This window comes from Podarcis pityusensis (genome assembly GCF_964106645.2).
Source record: "Podarcis pityusensis genome assembly, chromosome: 2".
Lineage (NCBI taxonomy): Eukaryota > Metazoa > Chordata > Lepidosauria > Squamata > Lacertidae > Podarcis > Podarcis pityusensis.
Window position 1 is genome coordinate 35,829,862 of NC_138029.1, and position 25,595 is coordinate 35,855,456.

A 25,595-nucleotide genomic window follows, 5' to 3' on the forward strand; every position below is an offset into this window, starting at 1 on the left:
GTACCTCGGGTTGCAGACGCTTCAGGTTACTGACTCTGCTAACCCAGAAATAGTACCTTGGAATAAGAACTTTGCTTCAGGATGAGAACAGAAATCGCGTGGCGACAGCCCCCGTTAGTTAAAGTGGTACCTTAGGCTAAGAACAGTTTCAGGTTAAGAACGGACCTCTGGAACGAATTAAGTTCTTAACCCGAGGTACCACTGTATTTTGTTATGTGCAAAGGGCTTTAGATACCTATTAGGTCCATAAATTACCATATAGCATATATTCAACACGAAAACAGCGACAATTTGTTGTTGACAAAGGACAGCTGGACGTATAAAGGGCCCCATTGCCTTCAGTAGCTTAGGACCTCATCAAACCTAAATCCGGCCCTGAGACAGGAGATCTGATGACGGGCTTCCAGTTTCTTTGCAGGCTCAGTTGAAGGTGCAGCAAGATCTGTGCCCCATTTAGGCAAGTTTTTAATGTTTGATCGTGTTTTTAGTATTCTGTTAGGAGCTGGCCCGAGTGGCTGGGGAAACCCAGCCAGATGGGTGGGTTTGACGGTCGTTTCACAGACTATTGATCTGTACACCACTACTTTATTCTTCTGCTGCCACCAATTTTGTGGGGAAAATCCCAGGGCTCCCCAGTGAAGTACTGAGTCTTAGGTAGTTAACAACGAAGATTAAAGTTTATTTCAAACACAATTTTTTAAAAAAATATATTTGAAACGCTGTCACTCTATTCCCTCTCAGTCTTGTCCCTGTCTCTAACTCACTCTGCCTCCTCTATCTCCCCTCCCAAAAGAACCAACCCAACTAACTGTCAAAACCTCTGGGCTGAGCCTTAAAATCAGGTACGCTCCGCCTCCAGGATTTCTTATTGGTCAGCCTATTAACTCTTTCTCTCCCCCAATATAAACGTAACTCCAAAGAATGGGTAAACGCCACAGAGGGGTATAAATAAATTATTATTATTATTATTATTATTATTATTATTATTATTATTATTTCTGAGCCCCACATCCCACAGCTTCACCCCACTGCCAACAGAGAGAGAGGTTTTTGTCTAGACCTATCCTTGCCTGTGTCTTTTTTTTTCCTTGTAGGCATTTTTTAGGAAAAGCTCTAGATACATGTTTTTAATTGATGTGCTTTTTGTGATGGGTTTTAAAAACTTTTTTGCACTGTTATTCCATGTTATCTTAGCAAAGAAATTGATTAGCCTCTATTAGGTAGTGCACTCCAGGAAACCAGAATGGCTGTTAGGTTTCACATTTGTTATGATTTTTGTTGTTGTTGCTGTTGTTGTTGTTATGTCCTGGTTTTCCCCTTTCCTGATTTATTGTGTTTTATTGTTGTCCCTCTTTATTGCGAAGTCTCTATGAAACGTGTTTCTCCTCTCATAACAAACTGACAATATTTCTTTTTAATAAAAATTGCTATGAAATACTCCAGCATACACTCTTCCAACACAGAATAGTTGTCTTGAAAGACAAGAACTATTCAAGAGTGGCCAGGCAGATAGATGCTGCTGAAAAGCTCACAGGGTATGATGGCAACAGTTATCCTCTGATATATAGCCTCTGGTATATGGACATTTGATTTTTAGTTGTAGCACTACTGGTAGATCTATCCTCCATGAATAAGTCCATAAAGACTTATAAAAGCTATATAGACCAGTATCCATCACAAAACCTTGGAGCGATGAGTTCTACAATAATACACTGCATAAACACGCTACTGCCAATACATTCTGTTGGATGATCCTCTTGTATGCTAGTAATAAGCTTTATTCCTCTTTACTTTCTCAACAGTGGTCATGATTTTAAAAACCCCTAGCAAGTTCCCCTCATAGTGATTTTCTAAATTACAAAAGCACAGTCTTAAATCTTCCACCTGTGAATTTCCCTCTGCAGTTAGTTTTAGTTGCCCTTTTCTACAGGATGCCCAGCTCTGTAGTAGGGATGGTGAACCTTTGGCCCTCTAAATGTTGGGACTCCATCAGTCCCAGCAAGAATGAATGTGATACAGTGGTAGTTCCGCATCCCTGTTCTACAGGTTGCCCAGGAGGATAAAGCTATCAGTGGCTACTAGCCTCAATGGCTATGTTCTTATATTCTTGATATTACTTTTTAGGTAGTAGTAGTAGTAGTAATAATAATAATAATAATAATAAATTTTATTTATACCCCGCCCTCCCCAGCCAAGGCCGGACTCAGAGCGGCTTACAAGCAATAATAAAACAAGTTGAATGATTACAACTTAAAAACAAAATTAAAATACAACATTAAAATATTGAAACATTAAAATATTAAAATGTAGCCTCCTCACAGGAGGAGAAGGCAAATAAAAAGAAAGAGAGGGAGGGAATCAAATTGGCTCCAAGCCAAAGGCTAGGCGGAAAACAGGTAGAAGGAAAACAGCCAGACTTTATGCCAAAACGCAGGACTGTATATATGATACAGTACTTGTTTTATCCCAACCCCACCCTGATTCCTGCAACTGAATTTCCTGGCAGAGGCTCTTGAGAGCTGACACTTTCAGTAAGTTTTCCATTATGATCCAAAGCTTGCTTTTTCCCATACATACTTACACTGAATTTCTTAGGTAGGCTGTTGCCAAAAGCCATATGGAGAGAGTAATTTATTTCCCATTCTTCACAAGACACTTTGGGATTTTTTTTCACCCTAAATAATTTTATTTTGCCTATAGACCTGTCTACCGCTTTGTCCACCCCATCTCAATATACATTTAGGAGCGTTAAATATCACTAAATAAAATAGGGGACTCAACTGTTTACAATCTCTCTAAACTCTGCTTTCCCAGATTTCCAAATTCTCTTCTTTAAAAACAAGCATGCAGCCCCGTATTTCTCTTCTTCCGTGTTGCTATTTATAACCTGCAGACGAATAACTTGTGTAGTGCAGTGGTACCTCGGGTTACATACGCTTCAGTTTACATACGCTTCAGGTTACAGATTCCGCTAACCCAGAAATAGTGCTTCAGGTTAAGAACTTTGCTTCAGGATGAGAACAGAAATTGTGATCCGGTGGCGCAGCAGCAGCAGGAGGCCCCATTAGGTAAAGTGGTGCTTCAGGTTAAGAACAGTTTCAGGTTAAGTACGGACCTCCGGAACGAATTAAGTACTTAACCCGAGGTACCACTGTAAATGTTTTTTAAAAGATAGGATACTCTTCAACTGTGGGCTTGCTATCGAAATGCTATGGAACTGTTCTGCAGGACAATATTTTGGAATGAGGTACATAAGCACACACTGGTTAATCCAAACCTTATCAGACTTGCAAATATACACAGAGGTAAGCAGTCATCCATGCAGAAATAAAAGGGTTCATGTTGTATATGGAAAGAAAAATGAGGAAATGAGATGATCCTGTGTTTCCCAGAAGGTAAAAAAATCACCTATGCAAAATAGGCTCTTCAAACGATTTACCAGTATGTCTCAAGGTATCCAAATGAAGGGGGGGGGGGAGAAATAATTTTAATGGCAAAGCAAGGAACACACACATCTTGGTATTCATTTCATTTGGTTTAATTCTGACAAATCATTTAAACCATATAAACATATATCAACTAGCTCCACAGCCTGTTTCATGCATTGCACAAAGCAGGCATTGCTTATGAAAGGTTCATGCCACCAACCAAAGGTTTCATCCCTTAAGGTGTCACAACACTGATGCCCTTCAGAAATATAAAAGGTATGATGCCTGCTTGACCTTAGAAATAACCTCCTCCAACTGATGGCCTCCTGATGTTTTGGACTGTAACTTCCAGCAACTCCAGCCCCAGCATAACTGTGCTGGATGGAGCTGATGGAAGTTGTATTCAAAACATCCAGAGGGCACTAGGTTGGGAGAGGCTGCTTGAAGTTATTGAAGCAGTTGATATATTAGATAGTTCCAAGAGACTGACTGCTCCCATCTGCTTCTCCCCAAATACAAGTATTTTTCAGCAGGAATTTAAAAGAATGTTTGTTCATACTTTAAAGACAGCACACGGCCCAGCGTTTCAGTAACAACTCAATGCTTTGCTATATTTCATGCATTATCTGATCCCATTCAGGTGAGGCTATTTTGCTGAAATGGCCCAGCAGTTGATGAGAGAGAAAGAAAACTGTTTTGCTCAGAACACTTGATGGACGGCATCTGGCTCCTGAGAAAGTGAGGCAGAAACTCAGCTTCTGAATAGCCCTGGACCTCTGGACACAGCTTGCCTGCTTCTTCATCGCAAGGACAGAGTCTCCAAGATATAGAGAAGATAGATGCAAGCTGCACCGCTCTCTTCCAAGTGAATAAAAGTGATGATTCAAATCAAATCCAGCTGCCTCTTATATTTCCATTTTCCGATCAGAGATATGAACTGCTTGGGAGGGTTCTTTGTTGCACCATGGCTACTCAGTCCAGGGTCCCGTTGGCAAGCGGAGTATCAAGACATTTCAATAAATGCCATAGGTAGGCTCATCACTGTCCCTGTATCTGTCCAGGTACCTCAGAGGCTGGAGGTGTGGAAACAACTTCTGCGGTGGATGATATTTAGGGGGACGCACAAAATCAAACACAGGCTCCTTCATGTCTGCAAGGGGCAGATTGGAAGTTAGCACATCCTAACATCTACAAATTCCACAAGCACCAACCTGAAGCATCCTCTGGCTCAAAGACACCGATGATCTGCAATGGAAAACGGTGACTTTTGGCCCACTAACAGCACATGATTTCCTTGTGCTCTGGCCCTAATGATTTCTAGTTTTTCTGCTCCGGAAACCTGTACAAGAATGCAGTTGCCCTTCCTGCTACATTGAAATCCAGCCCACCACATAGCTCCAATCCAGCTGTCCAAATACTGATGCTTTGCTGGCTTCAAACTGTTATGGGTCTGCAAGCTCCCCTGTCCCAAGCAGCTTTAAATGAAGTACTCTAGGTACTTCCCAACATGCTATTTCAATACTTGCTGTATGAACTGGGCTTTGTAGTAAGCAGCTTCCAAAACCTCATTGCTCCACAAGGATCCTGAAGTCCCTATCCAAATAATCGCCTCTCCAAGCAGTTCAGAACAAGTCCCTCCCTTCTCTGGCTGGGAACTTGGGACACAGTGGGTGGGAGAAAAAGGTTCCCAATTCTGTATACTTTTATCAAGTTTTATTGCATTCTTCCCCATTTTTTTCAAGTTTTAAATTTAGCACGCATTCAGAAATATTTTGCTCTTGCATAATTACTGGACATGTACTCCAGTCACAATTTTTTTATTACTAAAAAAAGTATTATTACTAATTTTTTTTTTAGTACTACTGTAAATTATATGTACGGTCCATTACTTACCGAGAAGGTGGTGAAAGACCCGTGTAACTGAATCATCCCACTGGCATTGGAAAAATGCCAGTCCTGCAGGTGTCATGTCACTCTGATGCTTCTTGTAGAAGTCGAACGTCTTGAACGTTCTCATCTGGAGGCTGTGGCTGAAAAGATGAGAGGACAGAGATGCAATGGAACCCTTCTGCTGTTATTTCTAGCTACCTTCACTACCCTGTTCAAGCCGCCACCAGTTTCCTTCAGTAGAGTAAAACATAGAAGGGTAAATAATATTCCCTATCCATCAGGTAGCAATTGCTCCACCAAAGAAACCACTGAAATAGTAAGTCTGAATGGCTTAGGGGGTTTTCATTCCCCACACCGCCAGCCTCAAAAAAGGCCTATTTTTTTAGATTCCTTGGGTGAGAAAGCAGTTCAGAACTAGTTTAAACTTCTAATATAAATGTAGGAGATATTCCCTAGAAGGAGGGAGTTGCATCAAATTCACCCACGTTTCTTGTTAGAGGGAAGGGGGTGTTGGCTAGCTGTGTTTCTTGTTCCTTCCATTATCTCTAGCAATTAGTTTTCCATGCTCCTTTTCTTTCCAGAAAAGTAAGGGGAAATTAGCTGCAGTCACAAAATTAAAAGATGCCTACTTCTTGGGAGAAAAGCAAGAAAAATTATTTGTGTGATGTTTATTTGGATGGCAAGCAATGATTTGGAAGGCAGACTATCACACAGAAGTAACAAACTCATGCAAGAGCAATTGCTGCTCTTGACTTCAAGCCCAATTGTTTACAATAGGTGAGGTTTCAGTGGGTTTCCAACTCTTAAAATCTATTCCTGGACACATCTTTTTTACTTAAGTGTCCCCATCCCCACCCTTTTCAACTTGAGCTGTGCCTTACATTCTGGCTGTACTATTATTTGACCTAATTTTTAAGTTTCAGAGAATACTGGATAGTTCACAATTCTACCTTCAGAAATAAGCCTGTGGCTCCTTTCGCAAAAGAAGCCGGAAGTTGGAAGCACCCAATGATTCCACCATAGTTATGCAAAATGGGAAGAGTTACCATGGCACAGGCCGCTCATCTTCAGTGAAATCAATGGGATGGAGCTGCTTGAAGAGAAGGAAGACGAAGCGATGGTATCCAGTTCCTCTAGCGGGGAATGCGGGGAAGTAATGGCAAATCTCCTTGCCCATCTCCATTTTGTTTCCTGGAATGTTTGTCCTGTTGAGTTAAAATACGATTGTCAAGAGTGATTTTGTCTGTATGATATTTGGAGTTCAAATGGCCGTTACACATCTGAAGAGGTAAAGACTTGCCCTCATTCTAAATCACATTCTCTAAGGCTACCACAGTACAAGCAAAAGGGGCAGAAAGTGGCTTAATATATAAAAGCAAGGCTCCAGCTCAGTGGTCCTCAAACCATGCTCCATGGAAGCCTGGGGCATCTTGATGAGAAAAAAACAGTAATGTTGAATGTTGGCTGGCCTCCTGCTATCAACCTACTCATACAGTGTACTGCCATAGTGAAAGGAGTATTCCAATGTGTGCTTTCAGTTTGCAGAAGGGATGTACAGTCTCATTAGGGCTCTACAAGAAGAGTTTCTGCATCCTAGGACATGTCACAGAAACCTCCGCAACCCATGGTAGGTGTGCAGGAACTTCGCAGTAGAAAAGTCATTGTGAGAAGAAGGATCTTTGAAGGTAGAGAATCTGGTATGCCATGGACCTCTGCAGTCATGCAACTGTCAGTTGCTGCATGGACTAGGAAAGTCTGCATGAAAGCGGTAGTGGAATATTGAGATTCAGCTCCAAATGTAACCCAAGTTGGTAACTGATGCCAGTGCAAAGATGGATTAGTAGCCAATACTCACACCAGCCAGTGGAGATACTCTGAATCGGCATCACGCAGGTGCCCATCTGTGTGTATAACATAAACATAATCTCAATTAAATTATCATTATTCATGTACAGTTATGTAATGCTTCTTTGTTGTGCTCTTTCTGGCTGCACAAATGATTCATTTCCTTTGTCCTAGCTTGGCCAAGCTTTAAAAGCTCCAGATTACTCAGCACCTTTAATTTTTTACCATACCACTGGCAACTCCTTCATAATCTTTTGCAACCAGGATTTCTGCTGTTACTGCAGAACCTGCACATTAACTAGTAGCCTCTCAGAAAAATAAAATCTGGGCCATTCCTAGGGCGAGGAAACCTTTACTCACCTAGGTTGGTGAGCAGCAGAGTCCATAAGGATCCTTCATCCGCTTCAAATGAGACTCTGGGAGGGTTAAAAGCCTAAACAGAAAAATACAGCAATGATTACAAAGTAGCCAAGACTTTTGCCTATGCTCCCAAATATGATTAGTTTAAATTTCACCCCATCTTTTGTTTGCCAGCTTCTATCAGTCCAGCCAGATCTAGACAATTCACACTAGTTACAATTATTATCTTTGCAGAAAGATCATAAAAATGGGCATGCTTTAATATCAAACTAATAACTGACAAAAGCGGAGAACAAGAGACTTTTGACTTTTAAAAAAATATTTAAAAATAGCCTGAAGATCAGGATTTGCTACTGGCATACAGGATTTGCTACACAGATACTACACACTGAAGCAACTTCAGGGGTCTCACCAAAAAGGGATATAGGAAAACATCCTCTTTTCCAGAAGGAAGAGGGGAAAATGGCATATAATATATAGCTTTTTAAATAATCAAGAATGAATAAGGTAAAATTACATTCAATAGAGCCAGACAGAAGAGGACCAATACCACAAAGAATGCTAATTATCACTATGAGTCATGAAAATTCTGAAGTTAAAAAAATGACTTGGTGTAAACAGACTCCCAGATTAGTTGCCTACATTAAGCGGGAAATTAAGTCTGATGAACACTGTACTTATAAATAAACATCACAACAATTAGACTAATGAAGCTGTTGGTATATGCCATTGAGTGGGTGGGGGAGAACAAAGCAGTTGGCAAAGTACTCAAGAGAATCTGTTTTCTCAAAATGCTTACTAGATGAGTTGTGGTAAAAAAAAAAAGAACAGGATATTCTTCCCCTCAAAGCTTATACATTTGGTACAATACCTCTGTGGGTGTCACCATATTCCCATGATAAACTGGCATAACATATTCATCATCCTGATTGTATTCCACCCTTAAAGGAACTTGGGGAACAAAGAAGGCATCATCAAACAAGTCCCGGTACAGTCCATAGTGTTCTGCCACTCGCTGCCTGTGGGATGGGCCAAAGGTTCTCTCCCATTCAGCTCTTACATCATCAAGGGGAATCAACACTGCAAACAGAAACACAGCACTGTGAAATACTGAGTGGAAAAGCTTTAGTGAAGAGAAAAGGAATAAATGAGGCGGGAGCTGTGACCAACATACATTTCCGTAGGCGGGATGCTCTTTCCAATTCCACTCGATTCTGTTTCATTATAGCTTTTCTCTCCTTAAGTGTTTTTTTCCATGGTGGCGGAGAATAAGGTAGCCCAATGTCGATCTTTGCCTCTTCATCTATAGTTTTTAGAAAAACAGAGAAAACATAAAGTAAGTCTCATGACATACTTTCTGCCTCTGGTTTCGCTAAGGGACAAACTATAAATGACTGGGAAATTGGGTGGCTCATGCCTTGCCTTATGGTGTTGCTTAATACTCGCAAAGCTTAAAAGTTACCTGATATCCCGAGGTAAGTAGAAAGTGTCCCCATTAAGACTTGGCACTTATTGAGCACTTCCAATCTGCAGCAGGACCCCAGTACACCCACATATGTGCATGTATAACTCTTTAAAATGAATGAAAAAAACCATTACTCAGGCTCACTGCAAGGCTGTGTGTTTCCAGTTCAGTAGCTTTCCTTAGTGAACAGTATGGGCAGTTCTGTTTCTCTTTAAAGTTTAACAACAAAAGGTGAACAGTCACTTTTTATTGCCTTTTGTTACCTTTCTCCTGTCCACTCAATTGAATATGGTGGTACCTAGGGTTACAGGCGCTTCAGGTTACAGACTCCGCTAACCCAGAAATAGTACCTTGGGTTAAGAACGTTGCTTCAGGATGAGAACAGAAATCGTGCAGCAGCGGCACGGCGGCAGCAGGAGGCCCCATTAGCTAAAGTGGTGGTTCAGGTTAAGAACAGTTTCAGGTTAAGAACGGACTTCCAGAATGAGTTAAGTTCTTAACCCGAGGTACCAATGTATAGGCATGTAATTTGCTCTCAATTCTATGCTCGTTTACTCAGGGACGAGGTCATAATATTTTCACTCCCACTCTTCAGTCAAAAAAGCTCCTAAAGCAGTTCACAAGATCAGTAGTAAGACAGTCTCTGCTCTCACGCTCATCTAAAAGGAGGGAGAGGAAGGAGGCAAACAACAGGGTCAGGCACTGGTTTTTAAAAGTCACCATTCTTACAGTGACCACATGGGACTGAAACTGTTCAGATAGTCAAATGGAATGGCTGCTGCGACGTGACAGTCTATCAGCAGAGACAATGTGATAGCCCTGCTTTACTTTTCTTCCTGTACTTGGCATTCAGGCACTTGCCCCCCAAAAGCACACATAGGATTGAACTTTCCACATGAAGATAAACTATTCATACAAAAAGGAGAGGAGCAGAAGAAACTGGACTGAACTTTTCTGTCCTCCCTAATGTTGTACCTTGCTTTGGAGTGACATATTGCCTGTAGGTTTTCCACCACTGAGGTTTCTTTTGTGCTTTCTCTGCTTCCTTGAAGTAGCGAGTGAAGACACGGTACTTTTCTAGCACCTCCAATTTACTAACATCAATATCTTCATTAGGCATTGGCCCGAGAGGTACTCCCACTTTCCAGAGAACAGCTAAAATAAATTAGCAAAAAAAGTATAGAAGGTTTGGTTTACATTTTATTTGAACCTGTCCCATTCAAACAAAAGCAGAAGTAATGGGTGTGGGGAGAGAAGAAACACTAGTAAACACTGCAGACACAAAAGTGATGGCAATACGCAGACGTGTTTTATACTTAAAACACTTACAAAAACTTGTGTCCAATTGCATTTCCCCCTTTCTGTTCCAACAGCAGATGGGGCGGAAATGAATGAATCAGACTTTGGGGCAGTAAACTATGTTTGAAGATTCACTACTGAATGTGCAAAATGAGAGTGGCATACCACTTTTTGTGTTTCTTCATATTTTTTTAAAGATGGAAAGAAGACTAAACTGATTTCTTGCCAAGTCAGAAAATGTGCTGCTTCCTCATAACATGAATATATTCCACAGCTATCCATCCTCTGAGCTCATATAGGTTTGCATGGGAGTTGACTATTATATTGGCCATTCACGGCACAACACAACTATCAGATACAAAACTCAGACGTCCAAAAACATTTGCCCTCGGATTCCTAAATTATCGGGGCTAGAGAGAACTTAAGCGTCTCGAGTCCATCAGTAGCGGAGGACAAGCTACCCTAAAAAAGAGCAGGCTAACGGCTTCCTGCCCCCGCTCCTCCACCTCTCCCTCCATCATCCTCCTCCAGTGTGGAAAGGAGACAGCCGTCACTCACCAGAAGTACTAAAAGGTCTAGCATTCCGTAGTCCATGTAGCGCAGCGCTCAGGATGGGCGCCGCCATTTTGCGGACCACGGCGTCGCTCGACTGGAAAGCCCTCGCGGCGACGCGCAATCTGGATGACGTCACGCAGGAGCGGTTGTCTACGAGAATGCCTGCCTATTAGCTCTCAAAGAAACAAAGCCTTATTCATGCTCCTTGTGGCGCAGTCCAGGGTTTTTTTTATTATTTTATTTACTTTGCTGTCATCACTTGTGCTTCTGATTATTTTGTGGAAAGCGAGGTGTTTCAAGGTTTGCCATGTGCGTGTAGAGGGCGCGCTTTCTCCCGGTTCCTGCTTTAAAGGGGCGGCAGCAGAAAGTCTTAACGTCTACGGCCATACTACCCTGAACACGCCCGATCTCGTCTGATCTCGGAAGCTAAGCAGGGTCAGGCCTGGTTAGTACTTGGATGGGAGACCGCCTGGGAATACCGGGTGCTGTAGGCTTTTATTATTTTATTTTTTCCTCTTTTGTTTTCAGGTAACCTTCTTCTGTTTTTGTCTCAGATTTCATTGCAGGTTTCTTCTTCTTCTTTTGTTTTTTATTTTTAAAATTGCTTCTGCTCTCGGCACCCCATTTCAGCCTGGCTCCTACCCAGCTGCTTCCTTCCTTTTCCTATGAATTCCATACTTGGGCCACACTGTAGGCAGGTATGATCTGGGTTCTCCTGCCATGATTAATATTTTGAGCACTGTTTTGCAGTTGCAGTTGGGCAGACGGTTGAGCTCCATGCTGGATACTATACTACACCAATCAGCGTAGCACAGCATTGCAAAAGGAAGCAATCCTACAGAACTGGCTGCAGTTTCCCCCATTTTTTAAAAAAAAAAATATTGCACAACTTTGCAGAGGAGTTTATGAAATAATTCCCCTGGCAATCCTGAAGCGCTTATGTTTGTGAGCAGAATTATCAAGAATATTGGGGCCAGTTTGGAGATGATTTTTGTAGTCAGGGAGGACTAGGGTCTCAGGTAGAAAGTCCAATACAGTATTGGTTACTTCACAATGGATGGCCCATAACAGTGAAAGAAGGCAGTGGTCCAGCGCTTGGTACTGCCACATGTACTCCCATCCAAGTACTAATCAGGCCTGATCCTGCACTACTTGCAAGATCAGATGAGATCAGGATAGTATAGTCATAAGCAATTATTATTTCTTCCCAACTTTGCTGCAGTCCAATTATCTTTGAAACAAGGTTATAATAGAGCCATGTGATGTGAACTTGGATAGCTTTTGTTTACCGGCAGGTAGCAGTGTTGGTTTGCCGTAGTCGAAACAAAATAAAAAAAATTCCTTCCAGTAGCACCTGCTGGAAGGAATTCTTTTATTTTGGATAGCTTTTGTTAAAGTGCCCCCTCTTCAGATGGCAGTCCTCTTTGTGTCTTTTACAGCTACATAACAGGAATGAAGATCACAGAGATAAAATTACCTTTTTTAAAAAAGAAAAACCTGCCACATTACCCCCTCACTACCTCTTCCTGATCCTAATTCAGTGATTTCATCTAAAGAATTGTGAGATTTTTCTTCTGCCACAACTTCCCATTATTCTAGGTTTAGGTAAGCACAGCTAAACCCTTTTCTACACTGTCTGATCAACTAAATGCCCAGTTCTGTTTTTATCTGTTTGGGTTGTTTTTTTTAAACCACCCATTACAGTTCAAATAAGCAGCATTTGTGCTTGATGGACACTCTGACCAAAAAAACAGTGACATGTGGAGATTAAACACCTTCTGCCTCCTCTTGCTAAAATATATTATTCCACTAAGCAGTTTGTTTTTCCTATGGCTACAGATTTTTATTAAGCTTTCTGGCCTTAATGGAATGTGCCAATTGCTGAGAACAGATGGCTGCTACAGAGAAATAATGAAAATGGAAGTAAGTCACTGAAGATTATGGGGAAGAGGAATGAAATCTCTTTCTGCCTTTCTATTAAAATAGCTTTTTGTTTGTTAGTTGAAGTCACTCAATTTTTACAGCCTAATAGATTGGTGGTTAATTTGACTAGCTGAAGCTTGGTGGTTGAAATCAGATTTTCACAATTGTTCACTGTAACCGCACAATTACTGTCACCAACAGCAGAAAAACTAGCCATTAGAAGCTAATAGTACTTTTCACTGCCACTTCCCCCTTTGCTCCTGATAATTCACTTAATCAGAAGTGAAAGTTAGCATTGCTTAGTTTTAATCAAGAATAGCCAACATGGTGGCCTCCATATCTTGCTAGACTACAACTCCCATCGGCCATGACCAGATGAGAGTTGCAGTCCAGCAACACCTGGAAGATCACAGGATCTCCAACCCTGATGAAAGATGAGTAACAGCAGAAGTTAGTATATCTGTCACTTTCTTGCACAGATTCAATAGCACACCAGAATTTTAGATTTGCTTATTTAAAGTGAATTAATGGACTCTGGTGCATAGCTGTCAACTTTTCCCTTTTCTTGCAAGGAATCCTATTCGGAATAAGGGAATTTCCCTTAAAAAAAGGAAACAGTTGGCAGTTATGCCCTGGTGCCCTAGTGCAACAAATGCACTTTTCTTGAAAGGGCCTTTCTGTGGTATAGAAAGTGATGGGGAAATGCATTGGGAAGTGTGGAAAGAACAAACTGAACGACTCAGGACTACAATACCTCAAGGACTGCCTCTCTCCATATGAACCTATCCAGACCCTGAAATCATCCTCCAAGACCCTTCTTTGTGTGCCTCCTCCATGTGAGGTCCAGTGGGTGACAACACAAGAACAGGCCTTTCCTGCGGTGGCTCCCCATTTGTGGAATGCTCTCCTCAGGGAAGTTCATCTGGCGCCTTTATTATACTGTATACCTTTAGGCAAAAATGTTCCTCTTTAACCAGGCCTTTGGCTTATTGACGTCCGATGTCCTTTTAAATGTGTTGTGGGAAGGAGGCTTATTGGTTTGTTTTTATTCTTATTTTTATTATGCATTTTCTGTTTTTTATATTGTAATTTTATGTTGTGAACCGCCCTGAGATCTACAGATCTGAAGGGATGTATACAAATTTAATAAATCATAACAAAGAACAAATGACTAATGGGAAGTTGTGTAAACACCCGACAAGGAAATCAGGATGAATGCTAGACAAATGCTTATTGCTGTGTAATTGCCCTGTTAATGAATCGGAATGAATGCTCAATAAAGATAGAATATAATCTAACCTCCACAGAAACTTTGTGCAAGCAAATCAGGATGAATGCTTAGCAAGTATATAATCTGGAGGGTCTTCTATTGACCTTTTTCAGCTCACAGGGGATGGGAAGTGCCCCCACGAAAGGAATGCAATAAATAATAATAATAATAATAATAATAATAATAATAATAATTTATTTATACCCCGCCCATCTGGCTGGGCTTCCCCAGCCACTATGGGCAGCTTCCAACAAAATATTAAAATACAGTAATGCATCAAACATTAAAAGCTTCCCTAAACAGGGCTGCCTTCAGATGTCTTCTAAAAGTCTGGTAGTTGTTGTTCCCTTTGACATCTGGTGGGAGGACATTCCACAGGGCAGGTGCCACTACCGAGAAGCCCTCTGCCTGGTTCCCTGTAACTTGGCTTCTCGCAGTGAGGGAACCGCCAGAAGGCCCTCGGCGCTGGACCTCAATGTTTGGACTGAACGATGGGAGTGGAGACGCTCCTTCAGGTATACAGGACTGAGGCCGTTTGTGCTCGGAAACGTACTGGGCAATAGGGTGGAGAGACAGGGTATGGCCAGGAGCACCTTGCTACCCAAATGGATCAAGCTCCAATGGCACCTAAAAACAAAAAGCTTCAACCCAAAAAACTCCTATGTTTTTCACAAAAGCAGGGAGTTACAGGAAACTGTAAAAAGTTTTATTTTACAAATTTAGTATCTGTTAAAGTGAGGTTTGGCATTTACATGTTTACATTTACCACCGCCCTCCGGAAGCATTAAAAAATATATATATCAAAATGATAAAGATCCATCTTTATTAGGAGAAACCATCAATCCAGGAAGGGATTCCTTCAGGACTCTTCCATTCTTATGCTGACTGGGATGGAGCGTTGTAGGAGGTTTTCTTCAAGGTTTCTAAGAAGAACTGTTCTTCCTCTAAGAAATCATGATCCTGTTTAAAAAAAAAGAAAAGTCAAACTAACAGGATCTGTGGGTGTCACAGACTCATTATGCTACCTTCCCATTCACCAACTTACTTTAGTGAGTAAACCACTTAGAGGTTTTATTACAACCAAGTGGTATATAAATATCATTAAATAATAATAATAAATCCATCTGTCTTGTGAGCTAGACAGAGCTCTTCTTTAAATAAGCATGCAATGGTTAGAACTGAAACTGAGCTATGTATAAATATGTAATATGAAAGTTGTATAAACAGCATCAGGACAGAAACAACAAGCCCGGGGCAGAGGTAATGTTCCCAGTCTACAGAAGATCAAATGCTAGAGAATTAATTTTTACCCGATCAGCTGAAATCTTATGCAGCACCAGTTTAGCATAGAGATCTGCTGGTCCTGAACTGGATTGGCCCTGAGAGGTTCCAGGGTTGGCTTTAGGTAGGTCAGTAAGAGGAAGAGAGAAATCTGCGAAGGAAATAAACTTAGCTAGAGTAACGAGCCTCCACACAAAGGCCCTCACAGATCATGTCCCAAACATCTCCAAGGTTTATCCTTAGGATTCCTGCCAAAAACACTCCTGAAGGGATTGGTAGCGGCTGCGTAGCTACTTACAGTGTGTCCTGGAGATTGCATTGGCCTGAGCTCCTGACAACGGCATCTGGGATGTGGTCTGGAACACCAATGGATTGCTTGGAAGTCCCACCCGCAGTTGTTCAAGCTGCCTCCTCTGCTGAGACAGGCTGAGGTGCTCCTGACAGAGTCCGGTGTGAGAATGAAAAAGAGAATTAGAAACGTTCTGGTGGGAGGCTCTGTGGTACAGGGCAACAAACCCACGTTGAGCAGGTGTCCTGTGCACAGAATGAGTTTTTTTAACTTGCAATGTGCCTCCTAAGTTTATTCATTTGATTGAATGGGATTTATTATTGCCCCTTCACCCAAAGGTGGGTTACATTGTGTAAAGTTACAAGCAAAAACAAAACGTGATAAAAGCAGCAGCAAATCAGTATGAAATAATGGAGGGAGTGGATCATTTCACATCAACCCTTCAAAGGCTGAGCAAAGAGGTGTGCCTTGAGCTGCCTACAAAACTACACAGCATGAGCAGCAGATGCACCTCACAGGAGAGAGGGGAGAACATTCTAGAACAGAGGAGCTACCACAAAAAAAAGCCTCCTGTGTGTCATTGTCTCTTGAACCACGTTCTGCAGAACTTCCTCTCTCTGGGCAGCCACCTGAAAGCTGCCCCAGAACAGACCTGAGGGGTGTATGTGGGGAGGAATCCCCACTGTACAGGCAGGGTGGGATTATTTTTTTAAAAAGTGGTATTTCTATCTTTTGTTTAGGACAGCTGTCCTAAACTAATACAGTGGTACCTCTGGTTACGTACTTAATTCGTTCCGGAGGTCTGTTCTTAACCTGAAACTGTTCTTAACCTGAGGTACCACTTTAGCTAATGGGGTCTCCCGCTGCCGCCTCGCCGCCGGAGCACGATTTCAGTTCTCATCCTGAAGCAAAGTTCTTAACCCAAGGTACTATTTTCTGGGTTAGCGGAGTCTGTAACCTGAAGCGTCTGTAACCTGAAGCGTATGTAACCCGAGGTACCACTGTAAGTCCAATAAATATTATTATGAATTATTATGATTAATCATTACAGTGGTACCTCAGGTTAAGTACTTAATTCGTTCTGGAGGTCCGTTCTTAACCTGAAACTGTTCTTAACCTGAAGCACCACTTTAGCTAATGGGGCCTCCTGCTGCTGCCGCGCCGCCGGAGCATAATTTCTGTTCTCATCCTGAAGCAAAGTTCTTAACCTGAGCCACTATTTCTGGGTTAGCGGAGTCTGTAACCTGAAGCGTATGTAACCTGAAGCGTATGTAACCCGAGGTACCACTGTATTACTAATAATAATGCCGAGACTGACAAAGGTGTTGGCACACAGGCAACAAAATAGTTTAAAAGCTTCAGAGAAATCACCTGGTGCAGCAGTTCCTCCTGCTCCCTGAGTCGCTCCATCTGATGCTGGACAAGGCGTAGCCTGGTCTGATGCTCCGACTCCACCTTCCTTGCCTCCATGAGGGCTCTTTCCCCCTCTTCGTATTTCTCAGAGGATAGCTGTGCAGTGTGAGGAGAAAGAATCATCAGGACCCAATTTGTTACTACACATTCGGTGTTACTGTGTGTTTACCACAACAAAATCCGTCTTGAGCCACAAGCAGTGAGATCTTAATTCTATTTTCCAAGGAGAAGGTGACGCCACAAAATAATTTCCTCTCCTCCTCCTGTTCCGGGGGTTCTCCAAACCCTCCTGGACAGATCTCAGAGGATACAGAGGTTGTGCTGGTGGAGGAAGTCCCACTTTGCAAATGGAAGTCATTCTGCTGGCTTCTGCCAGAGCAACAACTTAGTTGAATCTGGCACAAAGGGTTGACTCCAATGAAGTAACTGCATAAGAAGAATGACTTGTGATTGTGCAATTGAACTTTCCCTCCCTCTTCCCCCCTTATGCCCTTTGCACCCCCCACTCTCCACCAAAATCTACTCTCAACCCTGCAGGGCAGGTCTGGGGGAGTTTGTGGGCAGACAGTGGAAAGATAGAATGGAGAAGTTCCATTGCACAAGTAGTTCTATTCATGCAGTGGGTTTGTTGAATTCAACCCAAGAACAATGTAGTGTGTTTCAGCATCTCCACAACTGAGAGAACAAAATATCACATTCTGATGTTACACCTAGCACTAGAAACCAGACCAGAAGCCAAACCTGTTGTTTGGCTCCTACATTCTGCTCTGACTCAGTTTCATTCTCCTTCTGCCTTCCTAGCACAGCTAGATGTGTAAAGGGGGAAATGAGGCTTTCTTACTTTGCTCATGCTATGGATTTCTTCGGTCCTCTGCTTGACGTGCAAAGCTGCTGCATTGACCCTTTCCTTTTCCAGCCTCAGCTCCTGCTTCTCTTGCTCCAGAATCTCCCGATCTCTCGCCAGCTGCTCCTCCCTCAATCTCAGCTCACTGGCTTTGATTTGCAGGTCTGCGCGTTCCTAATAAAAAAGAGCCTGTCAGATTTGCTATCTTGTATTACTGTGAATGGAATATTAGGCAGCTCCTTATAATGACTTAGATCCACCTAGTTCAGTTCCCACATAATTGGGCAGCAGGCAATGGCTATTCGGGAAAAGATCCTCTACTTAATTTAATTACTGCATCTTATATTTCCATGCCTACATTCTATTGTTTAATTCTTTGTGTGTATGCATAATGGTAGAAAGACAAAGTAGAAATAATATATTACTGTAACCATGCTGGTTGGGCTGAGGGGAGCTGAAGTCCAACAACATCTCAAGGGTTGCAGGTTCCTCACACATACCTTATTGTTATTGCATTCTGAAGAGCAATGCTTCACAAGCCCTGACCTAAATATCCACTCAGATTCTCCCACTTCTTATTTTCACTTCATATCCTTTAGGCCCTAGGCTGCAGCCTTGAAAGAAAGCTCCAGAACTGAGCAAGCTCTCCTTTAGCTCCTTTTTACCTTTGCCAGGCTCATGATGGCCCCTTCTCTCTGAGAGTCAATCTGCAGAGCCCGGTCCACCTCCCTCTCTGTGCGTTCTTTGCTCAGCCTCTGTTGGGTGTGGAGCTCAGACCACTCTGCAGCAAGCTTATGGCGCTCCGTGGCACATTTCTGCATGACGGCCTTCTGCTCGTCAAGCAAAGCATTCTGGGAGCAACGAAGAGAAACACAGGGAAGTAATGTGTACTTCTTGAAAGCCTCAGAACGACATCAAATCCAACAAGAGGCCTTGTACACCAAAATGGCATTTTTAAAGGTTGATATGTGTGTCTTGAACTTATAGTCAGTTGCCTAGGCAGGGGGAGAAACCCAACACATTAAAATTCTCTTTGTTGTCACGGAGGAACCACTATCTGGAAACAAGAGCAGTAGGAAACGCAAGCGGTGTATAGAAATTCCCCTCCCACCTTCCAGGTTGGTATAGACTGCTACATATTTACAACCGGATCAGTCCACACTTTGCAGTGTGTTGGCAACATCATTTTGCTAAAAAAACAAATGAACAAACGAACAAAACCACCAAGGGCCCTTCTAACCTTTGCCCTCTCTAGCTCTTCTTTCTCCATGCTCAGCTGCTGGGTCATGATCCTCCTCTGCTCCTCTAGCGAGTGTTGCAAGGACGATGCTTTGGATTGTTCTGCTGTCACCCTCCAGCGTTCCTAAGGTAGAAAGACACAAGATCTGCTCAGGGAAGGCTCATTCCACCATTAGGCAAGAAAGCAATGTAGTTGGGTGTGTCAGCAGTCCAAGGGGGAGGCAAGAGGGACGGACTCAGTTGGTTAGCAGGTCAGAGTGGACAACAATATACAGAACAGTTGCTAGAAAAGCTAAGGCAGACACACCAAGGCAGGGTGGTAGAATTACAAGATCTATTGCTTGTCTGCTAATTAAAGGAATATTTCTGCTTCAGGGCTTGAGCTCTATTTTGTGTGTGTGCAAAGGGTACCGTGGAGCCTCCTGGGCTTGCTGATCAGAAGGTCGGCGGTTTGAATCCCCGTGATGGAGTGAGCTCCTGTTGCTCTGCCACAGCTCCTTCCAACCTAGCAGTTTGAAAGCACGCCAGTGCAAGTAAATAGGTACCGCTGCAGTGGAAAGGTAAATGGTGTTTCTGTGAGCTCTGGTTTCCATCACGGTGTTCCATTGTGACAGAAGCAGTTTAGTCATGCTGGCCACATGACCCGGAAAACTGTCTCTGGACAAACCCCAGCTCCCTTGGCCTGAAAGCAAGATGAGCGCCACAATCCTAGAGTCACCTTTGAATGGACTTAACCGTCCAGGGGTCCTTTACCTTTATGTGGGTAATTACAGAAAAAGTCCTACATCTAAGGGTTGTAACCAATGCTGGTTCTACTCAGAATAAACCCAATGAAGTTGGCATTACTAACTTAGGTTTGTTAATTTCAGTGGATCTACTTTGAGTACAGTTTAGTTGGATACAAGCCTAGGACAATGGGGTGGTGGCAGTGGCTACTTTAAGAAGAAATCAGGGCTCAGTGGAGCAGCAGAAGGACAAGCTCTCATGACAAGCTGAGGACAGACCCTTGCAAGGAGGCAAGCAAGGACAAATAGTGGGTGTTGCTCAACTGAAATTCATTCTAGTCACAGGTGTCATCAACCTGATGCAATTCCACACCACACAGCAACCCTTCACTTAGTAAGAAAACTAATGTATGCAGACAAGTTGTTATTGGCATTCACCTGTCTTGGAAGACAGTGGAGGAGTATGCCATGGAACTGGGGCAATCCTTAACCCCTGATCAGTGAACAACTTGCTTTTTCTTATTTTCTTCTGTTAACTCATGGGGGGGGGGCAAGCCCCTCTGAACAGTTCCGGAAGAATAAACATGGCTTAGAACCACGCTCAAAGTTTCAAACTGGGAACAGGGAACCTGTGGCCCTCCAGATGTTGTTGAACTCCCATCAGCCCTGACCACTGTCCAGAGCTGGAGATGGTAGGTGTTCAGCACCTGAAAGATCACAAGTTCTCCATCCCATCCCTGCTTTAGAGACATGTCATTCAATTAACCATGATACAAATTTCAAAATCCCTTTTGCTAATATAATTACAGTGGGTAAAATAATTTCCTCCACTCTTTCAATGCACGTTTGTGAGACCTTTTCCTAATTCTATGTTAATATAGGTTATTTTATTCTGAATTAGGTTACTAGGAGCATTTTCATATTTTTTTTTTTTTAATCATATTTATTAAAGTTTCCAGAGATATAGAAATACAAAGAAAAAAAGAAAAGGAAAGAAAAAAAAGATATTTAAAACCTTACTTTCATTGCCTACTTTCATGGACTCCACCCCTCCCCCCCCCGACTGTATTCCCCTTTCCTTAATTTGATTCTACAAGCTCTCACTCCCAATTTGAAGCTTAATTTGTTTAACCCACTATCCAAATTGAGTTGTACAAATCTTACACCGTCCCACATCATTAACAAAAAAAGAAAAAAGATTTTCCCCAAGATCCACCCCAGTTCCTTCCACGAATTCCCTTTTTTTAAACACGTCCAATCAAAGTAAAATGACATACGTAAGTTATATAAAGAAACAGAAAATAAGAGATATAAAAAAAAAAATTCAAAAGATTGTTACACAGCCTTTGGATTCCAAATCTCCCCCCCCCCCTTCCCCGGTTTGAATTCCCCATGTCCATCAGTCTATACATTGTCAGCCTGGAAGTCTCAATTCATGGCCAAGTTTCTCCCCAATTCCATCTTGCCGGTTTTCTTTTAATTTATTAATTTTAATGATATTTAACTTCAAGTGTCCAATCTAACAAAGGCCTTTAATTTCCTTAATCTTTACCACTCCTCCCATTGTTCTTTCCGTGTCGTAATCAGTCCTTTGTTCTTCTTATTCCTCACTTTCTCAGGTTTCTTGTCCTGTTCAGCTGCTAAAACTTTCTTATTCAGAAATCTGGTATCTCTACAGAGGTTTGTTATTCAGGAACAAAAACTTACGTCCAGTCCCTTCCTTTCTTCAATAGAAAATTCTATTGTCTCCTTTAATGTAAATACCTCTGTAGACAAAATACTATTTCAGTTTTGCAGCTTTCCCAGAAGATAACAAGTCCTGTACAAATCCCGGAGTATTTTTCCACTTACGACCGTTCTTGTAATGTCCCAATACCCCTCTAGGGGGATTATAATAACTTTGTATCCTCTGATCCAAAAGTCAAATTGTTGTTCCTTATTTTCCAACAGTTTGTATCCATATTATAGCAAAATGTAACAAAATTAACCAGCAAAGTCCTTGTAACAAAGTCCTCTTTATATTCTCCAGCTTTGACAGCTACTTTGACAGCTGTCAAAGTCTCCGTCTCTCTTCACCAGGCTCCGCGGATCGCCCCGGTTCCCAGGGGGGGGTTGCATTCTCCTTCTCCCCCTCCACTCTTCTCCTCCAGCACAATTCTTATAATTTCTCATCGTGGAATTAATGATTTTTATCAGAAATATACTTCCCTTTGGACCTTGGTTGCTCAGTCCTTGTTTGGAATGCTTACAGTAGAGGGGGGGATTGAATTCCTTTTTAAATCGCCCCCGCTCGTGCCAAATCCGAAATTTTGAACCCGGTTTCCCAATTACTCACGGGTTGTTGTTAATAGTCCAAATTTTCAATGGAAGAAGTCAGCGCTCTCCGTCGAATGGCATGCGGCTGCGCTCGGCAGGGAAAGCAGAAGACTCAAAGCACCACGCCGCTCCCCGGCACCCGATCCGAAGCCTTTAAAAAGGCTCCTTCACGAGTCGGGAGGGCGCTAATGGTGCAAGCCGAGTCACCCATGTCCACGGACTCCGTGCCCGTGGTTTTTAAGGGTCCCCGCGTCGCCGACGCGGTAGGACCCAGCCCCTGCCAAGCAGACTCCCTCCGGAGCTCGGAGGGAGTCCGCCATTCGGCGATGGCGCCAACCCGGAAGTCTACTAGGAGCATTTTCATAAACAGCAAACTGGATCAGAACCATTGCTCCAATCTCAACATGTCATTCTAAATCAAGAAATATGTCCACCCGTTACCATTTTATGTACAGTTACGATCTTAAGAAATTGGTGTTAATGGGTTTCCTCAGGAAAATTCTGCTTGCCAAATCTGATATTCACTTGCCTCTTCTGTGCACGCTACTCCATGCCTCACCCTGTAAGTGGTAGCAGCCTGAGCGAGGCTGTGAGGCAACATTTATTTGGTGGACCACTTAGTTTCCACAAAGCTAGTAAATAAATGTAGTTGAAAAGGGCTCAGGAATCCAGTGGATAACTCAAGCCACCTTAAAACAAGCATGTTATTTGAGGAGGAGCTGGGGAGGAAAAACAGATCACCCTTTAAAGTTGAGAATCCCAGAAGTCACATTCTTGCTACAATAAATGGCTGCCATTCCAGCAATGGCTCACCTGCTCCAGAAGGCGAGTCTGCTCATTCAGCCTGGCCTCCATCTTAGAGATGACCTCTTGGAGCCGGTTGCGTTCTTCTTCCATGTCTCTCTGCTGCCGGATCAGACGGTCTTCCAGAACTTCAGAAGGGAGGAAGAAAGAATTACCGACACTTTGCAAGGCTCCAATAGTATAGGGGCCTATCTCTTTGTTCAAATCAACCCTCCCCGCTGGTGCCAACAGTTTTAGACTGCATAACTGGTGCTAACCAGCTTATCCCTACCAATTTCCAAGAAATTTGTAATTTTACCTCACACAAATGAAGTGGAAGATGAGGCACCCCCAGGCAACAGCCTCCATCACATTCTATTTGCCTTTGTAAGAAAGGGAAAGTTCCGGAAATCCTTCTGCACTGATTCTACACTAGTCTCATGGCCTTGCAGGAGAATCTGCTGAAGCTGCTTCAAAATCTCCAATTCCCAAATTAGAAGTGCCCCAGTGAAAGAGGAAGTCCTGTGGAAGTGGCATTTAGGTCCCTAGTGTCAGGAAGCCACGTACCCCTGAGTTGTTCATCCCGTTGGCGAGACCCAATCTCAAGTCCTTGGGATGTGGTGTGGTGAGTGGCCTCCACTTTGTTAGCAAGGTCATTCAGGTTGCTGGAGAACTTCTCCATCTGACTGATGACACCATTCAAAGACCTGGAAAAAAGCAACGTGAGCGCCAAGTTGCCCAGTACTATGCATCCTTTTGTTTGCCATTGGCACAAAGAACATGATCCAGGAAGCTTCTTTTGCAGTAGTGAGGCTTATATGTTGCTTCTGCTGGAGGCGGGCTAGACATGTTTTGGCTACTTGGTCATAAAGGGCGCAAATTTAGAGCGGAGGAGTATTGGCCCTTTTTTGCCCAGGATACACAGGCTGCATTTCTGGCCAGCATTTTATTTTTTTATTCATTCATGCATTTATGAATACCACTTCCCTTTCCATGAAAGATCCTGAAGCAATTTAACAATAACAAAACTAGTTTTTTTCCAGATTTATCAGTTTAAGATCCTTGCGCCAGTGCCTCTAAATTCTCAGGTCTTGCTCAGAACTTGTGTATATTTGGGGCGTGTGGCCTTTAACCTCCACCTCCACCTGAACCCCCGTTTCTCTCACAACAGCACTGTTAAGCCACCTTGTCACTGGAAACAGCCTCAGAGAAGTGCAATTCCTCCTGAATCACCCTTTTCTCCTTAGGTAGCAGCATCCCCAAACATACCCATTGAATCTCTCACATCTTATCCCGTTTCAACATGTGGAGGGTTCCTTCCGTCCCATTCTTTGCAAAGACCCTCAGCCTTCTCCTGTCCCGTTTCACTTCCCCAGTAGTGCTGCAAGAGCAAAGCAGCCTATGGTTACCTAAGCCAGCCTCCCTCAACCTGGTACCCACTAGGTGCTGTTGGACTTCAGCATCCATCAATCCTGACCATTGGGCAATGCTGGCTGGGGGCTAATGCGGCTTGGGAGTCCGGCAATACTGAAAGGCACCAAGTTGGGGAAGGCTGATTTTGGCAAAGGAGGGAAGGAAGCCTCTGCCACTACTCCCTGTGGCTGATGTTAATTCAGTGCTCATCTGAGAAGCAGAACCACTCCCGATGGAGCCACTGGCCAGTAGGAGAGCAGAGGACACCCACACCTTCTGCAGACATTGATCATATTCTCCCACTAACCCTGAACACCTGGATTTGTGTACCAGACTGGAGCAGGTATTCTTCCTTGTAAAGAGAGGCTCTCAATCGTCATGTCTATATGAGAATTCCTATATGTCCGGCAACTCTGTTTCTGACTGCCTGCTTCAAGTACCCCCTTTTAGTCACTGCTGCTGAAAGACTAGACACTCTTTGAGCACTACAGACAATTCTCCATCTACACTCCTTGTTTCCTAGCACTGGCTTCTCTTTCTTTCCAATTCCTTGAGCTCGTAGGTGAGCAGCAGGTGTTACCTGGTGTAAGAGGTGGCACTGGTCACTGCATCAATCTCCTGAGCCTTCAGCTGTTTCAGACGTTGCAGTTGCTCTTCGTGGTCTTTGCGCATTTCCAGAATAGACATCCTGGGGGTCCCCAAAGGGGAAGGGGAAAAAGACACTAGATCCATACTTGCTAGGAAAATGGAGTAAAACAAACAGGTTCTTGGGACGAATCTCACTTCAGAGTTTGCGCCAATCTAAATTGTGCTCTCTCTCTCTTTCTCTCTAAAGACATAAAGAGAGAAAGGGGTTGGCGCCATCGATAATGGCGGATTCCCTCTGAGTCTCTGAGGGACCAGCTCCGCGGGATCGGGTCTGACCGCTGCGGCGAAGCGGGGACCCTTTAAAAATCACAGGCGGGTGAAGCCTGTGAACGTGGGGACTCAGCGGGCACCTTTTGCGCCCCCCAAACTGCGAAGGGACCCCTTTAGGGGTTCCGGAGCGAGACGGGGTGAGCGGCGCGGTGCTGAGAGTCGACTGCTCTTTCCGCGGAGTGAAGCCGCACAGCCGTTATCGGAGAGCGCTGACTTCTTCCTGGGACAATTTGACCTCTAAAGTAACTACCCGTGAGTAGGATAAAATTGGATTTAAAGGGAAAAATAATTTAATTCGGCACCGAAGCGGGAAGGCATAAACAGGAAGTCCACCTTCCT

General features: G+C 43.2%; 2 protein-coding genes and 1 long non-coding RNA gene across 9 annotated transcripts in view; 1 reads left to right on the forward strand and 2 right to left on the reverse strand.

The window, feature by feature from the left end:
• Position 1: 1 nt before the first annotated feature.
• Positions 2–3,473, forward strand: LOC308470728. The gene is made up of 2 exons (XR_013982605.1): positions 2–2,124; positions 2,397–3,473. It is a non-coding gene; the product is annotated as an uncharacterized lncRNA (long non-coding RNA).
• A 49-nt stretch (positions 3,474–3,522) lies between these two features.
• On the reverse strand, positions 3,523–10,968 carry MRPL38 (mitochondrial ribosomal protein L38). The gene is made up of 9 exons (XM_080993977.1): positions 10,846–10,968; positions 9,964–10,143; positions 8,698–8,826; positions 8,395–8,603; positions 7,524–7,596; positions 7,174–7,219; positions 6,365–6,523; positions 5,322–5,458; positions 3,523–4,578 (listed from the first exon to the last, which is right to left on the reverse strand). Exons 1-9 carry the CDS (start codon positions 10,910–10,912, stop codon positions 4,442–4,444), a joined length of 1,137 nt encoding a protein of 378 aa, XP_080850103.1. The 5' UTR covers positions 10,913–10,968; the 3' UTR covers positions 3,523–4,441.
• A 3,873-nt stretch (positions 10,969–14,841) lies between these two features.
• FBF1 (Fas binding factor 1) overlaps positions 14,842–25,595 on the reverse strand; it is a 37,129-nt gene continuing 26,375 nt past the window's right edge. For all 7 annotated transcript variants that reach the window (XM_080993617.1, XM_080993616.1, XM_080993619.1 and 4 more), the window contains 10 exons: positions 24,919–25,026; positions 23,493–23,632; positions 22,956–23,074; positions 19,103–19,225; positions 18,528–18,713; positions 17,860–18,036; positions 16,977–17,114; positions 15,615–15,753; positions 15,346–15,467; positions 14,842–14,995 (listed from right to left, as the gene is read on the reverse strand). In XM_080993617.1, coding sequence (XP_080849743.1) covers positions 14,912–14,995; positions 15,346–15,467; positions 15,615–15,753; positions 16,977–17,114; positions 17,860–18,036; positions 18,528–18,713; positions 19,103–19,225; positions 22,956–23,074; positions 23,493–23,632; positions 24,919–25,026 — 1,336 coding nt within the window. In that variant the 3' untranslated portion in view covers positions 14,842–14,911. The remainder of the gene's footprint in view (positions 14,996–15,345; positions 15,468–15,614; positions 15,754–16,976; positions 17,115–17,859; positions 18,037–18,527; positions 18,714–19,102; positions 19,226–22,955; positions 23,075–23,492; positions 23,633–24,918; positions 25,027–25,595) is intronic.

Coding starts and splice junctions, on each gene's coding strand:
- MRPL38 (XM_080993977.1), bottom strand. CDS start 10,912: ATGGCGGCGCCCATCCTGAGCGCTGCGCTACATGGACTACGGAATGCT. Junction 8,827..9,963: donor ATATGTCACTCCAAAGCAAG/GTACAACATTAG, acceptor TAAAAACTATAG/ATGAAGAGGCAAAGATCGAC. Junction 7,220..7,523: donor TCTGCTGCTCACCAACCTAG/GTGAGTAAAGGT, acceptor TTATACACACAG/ATGGGCACCTGCGTGATGCC.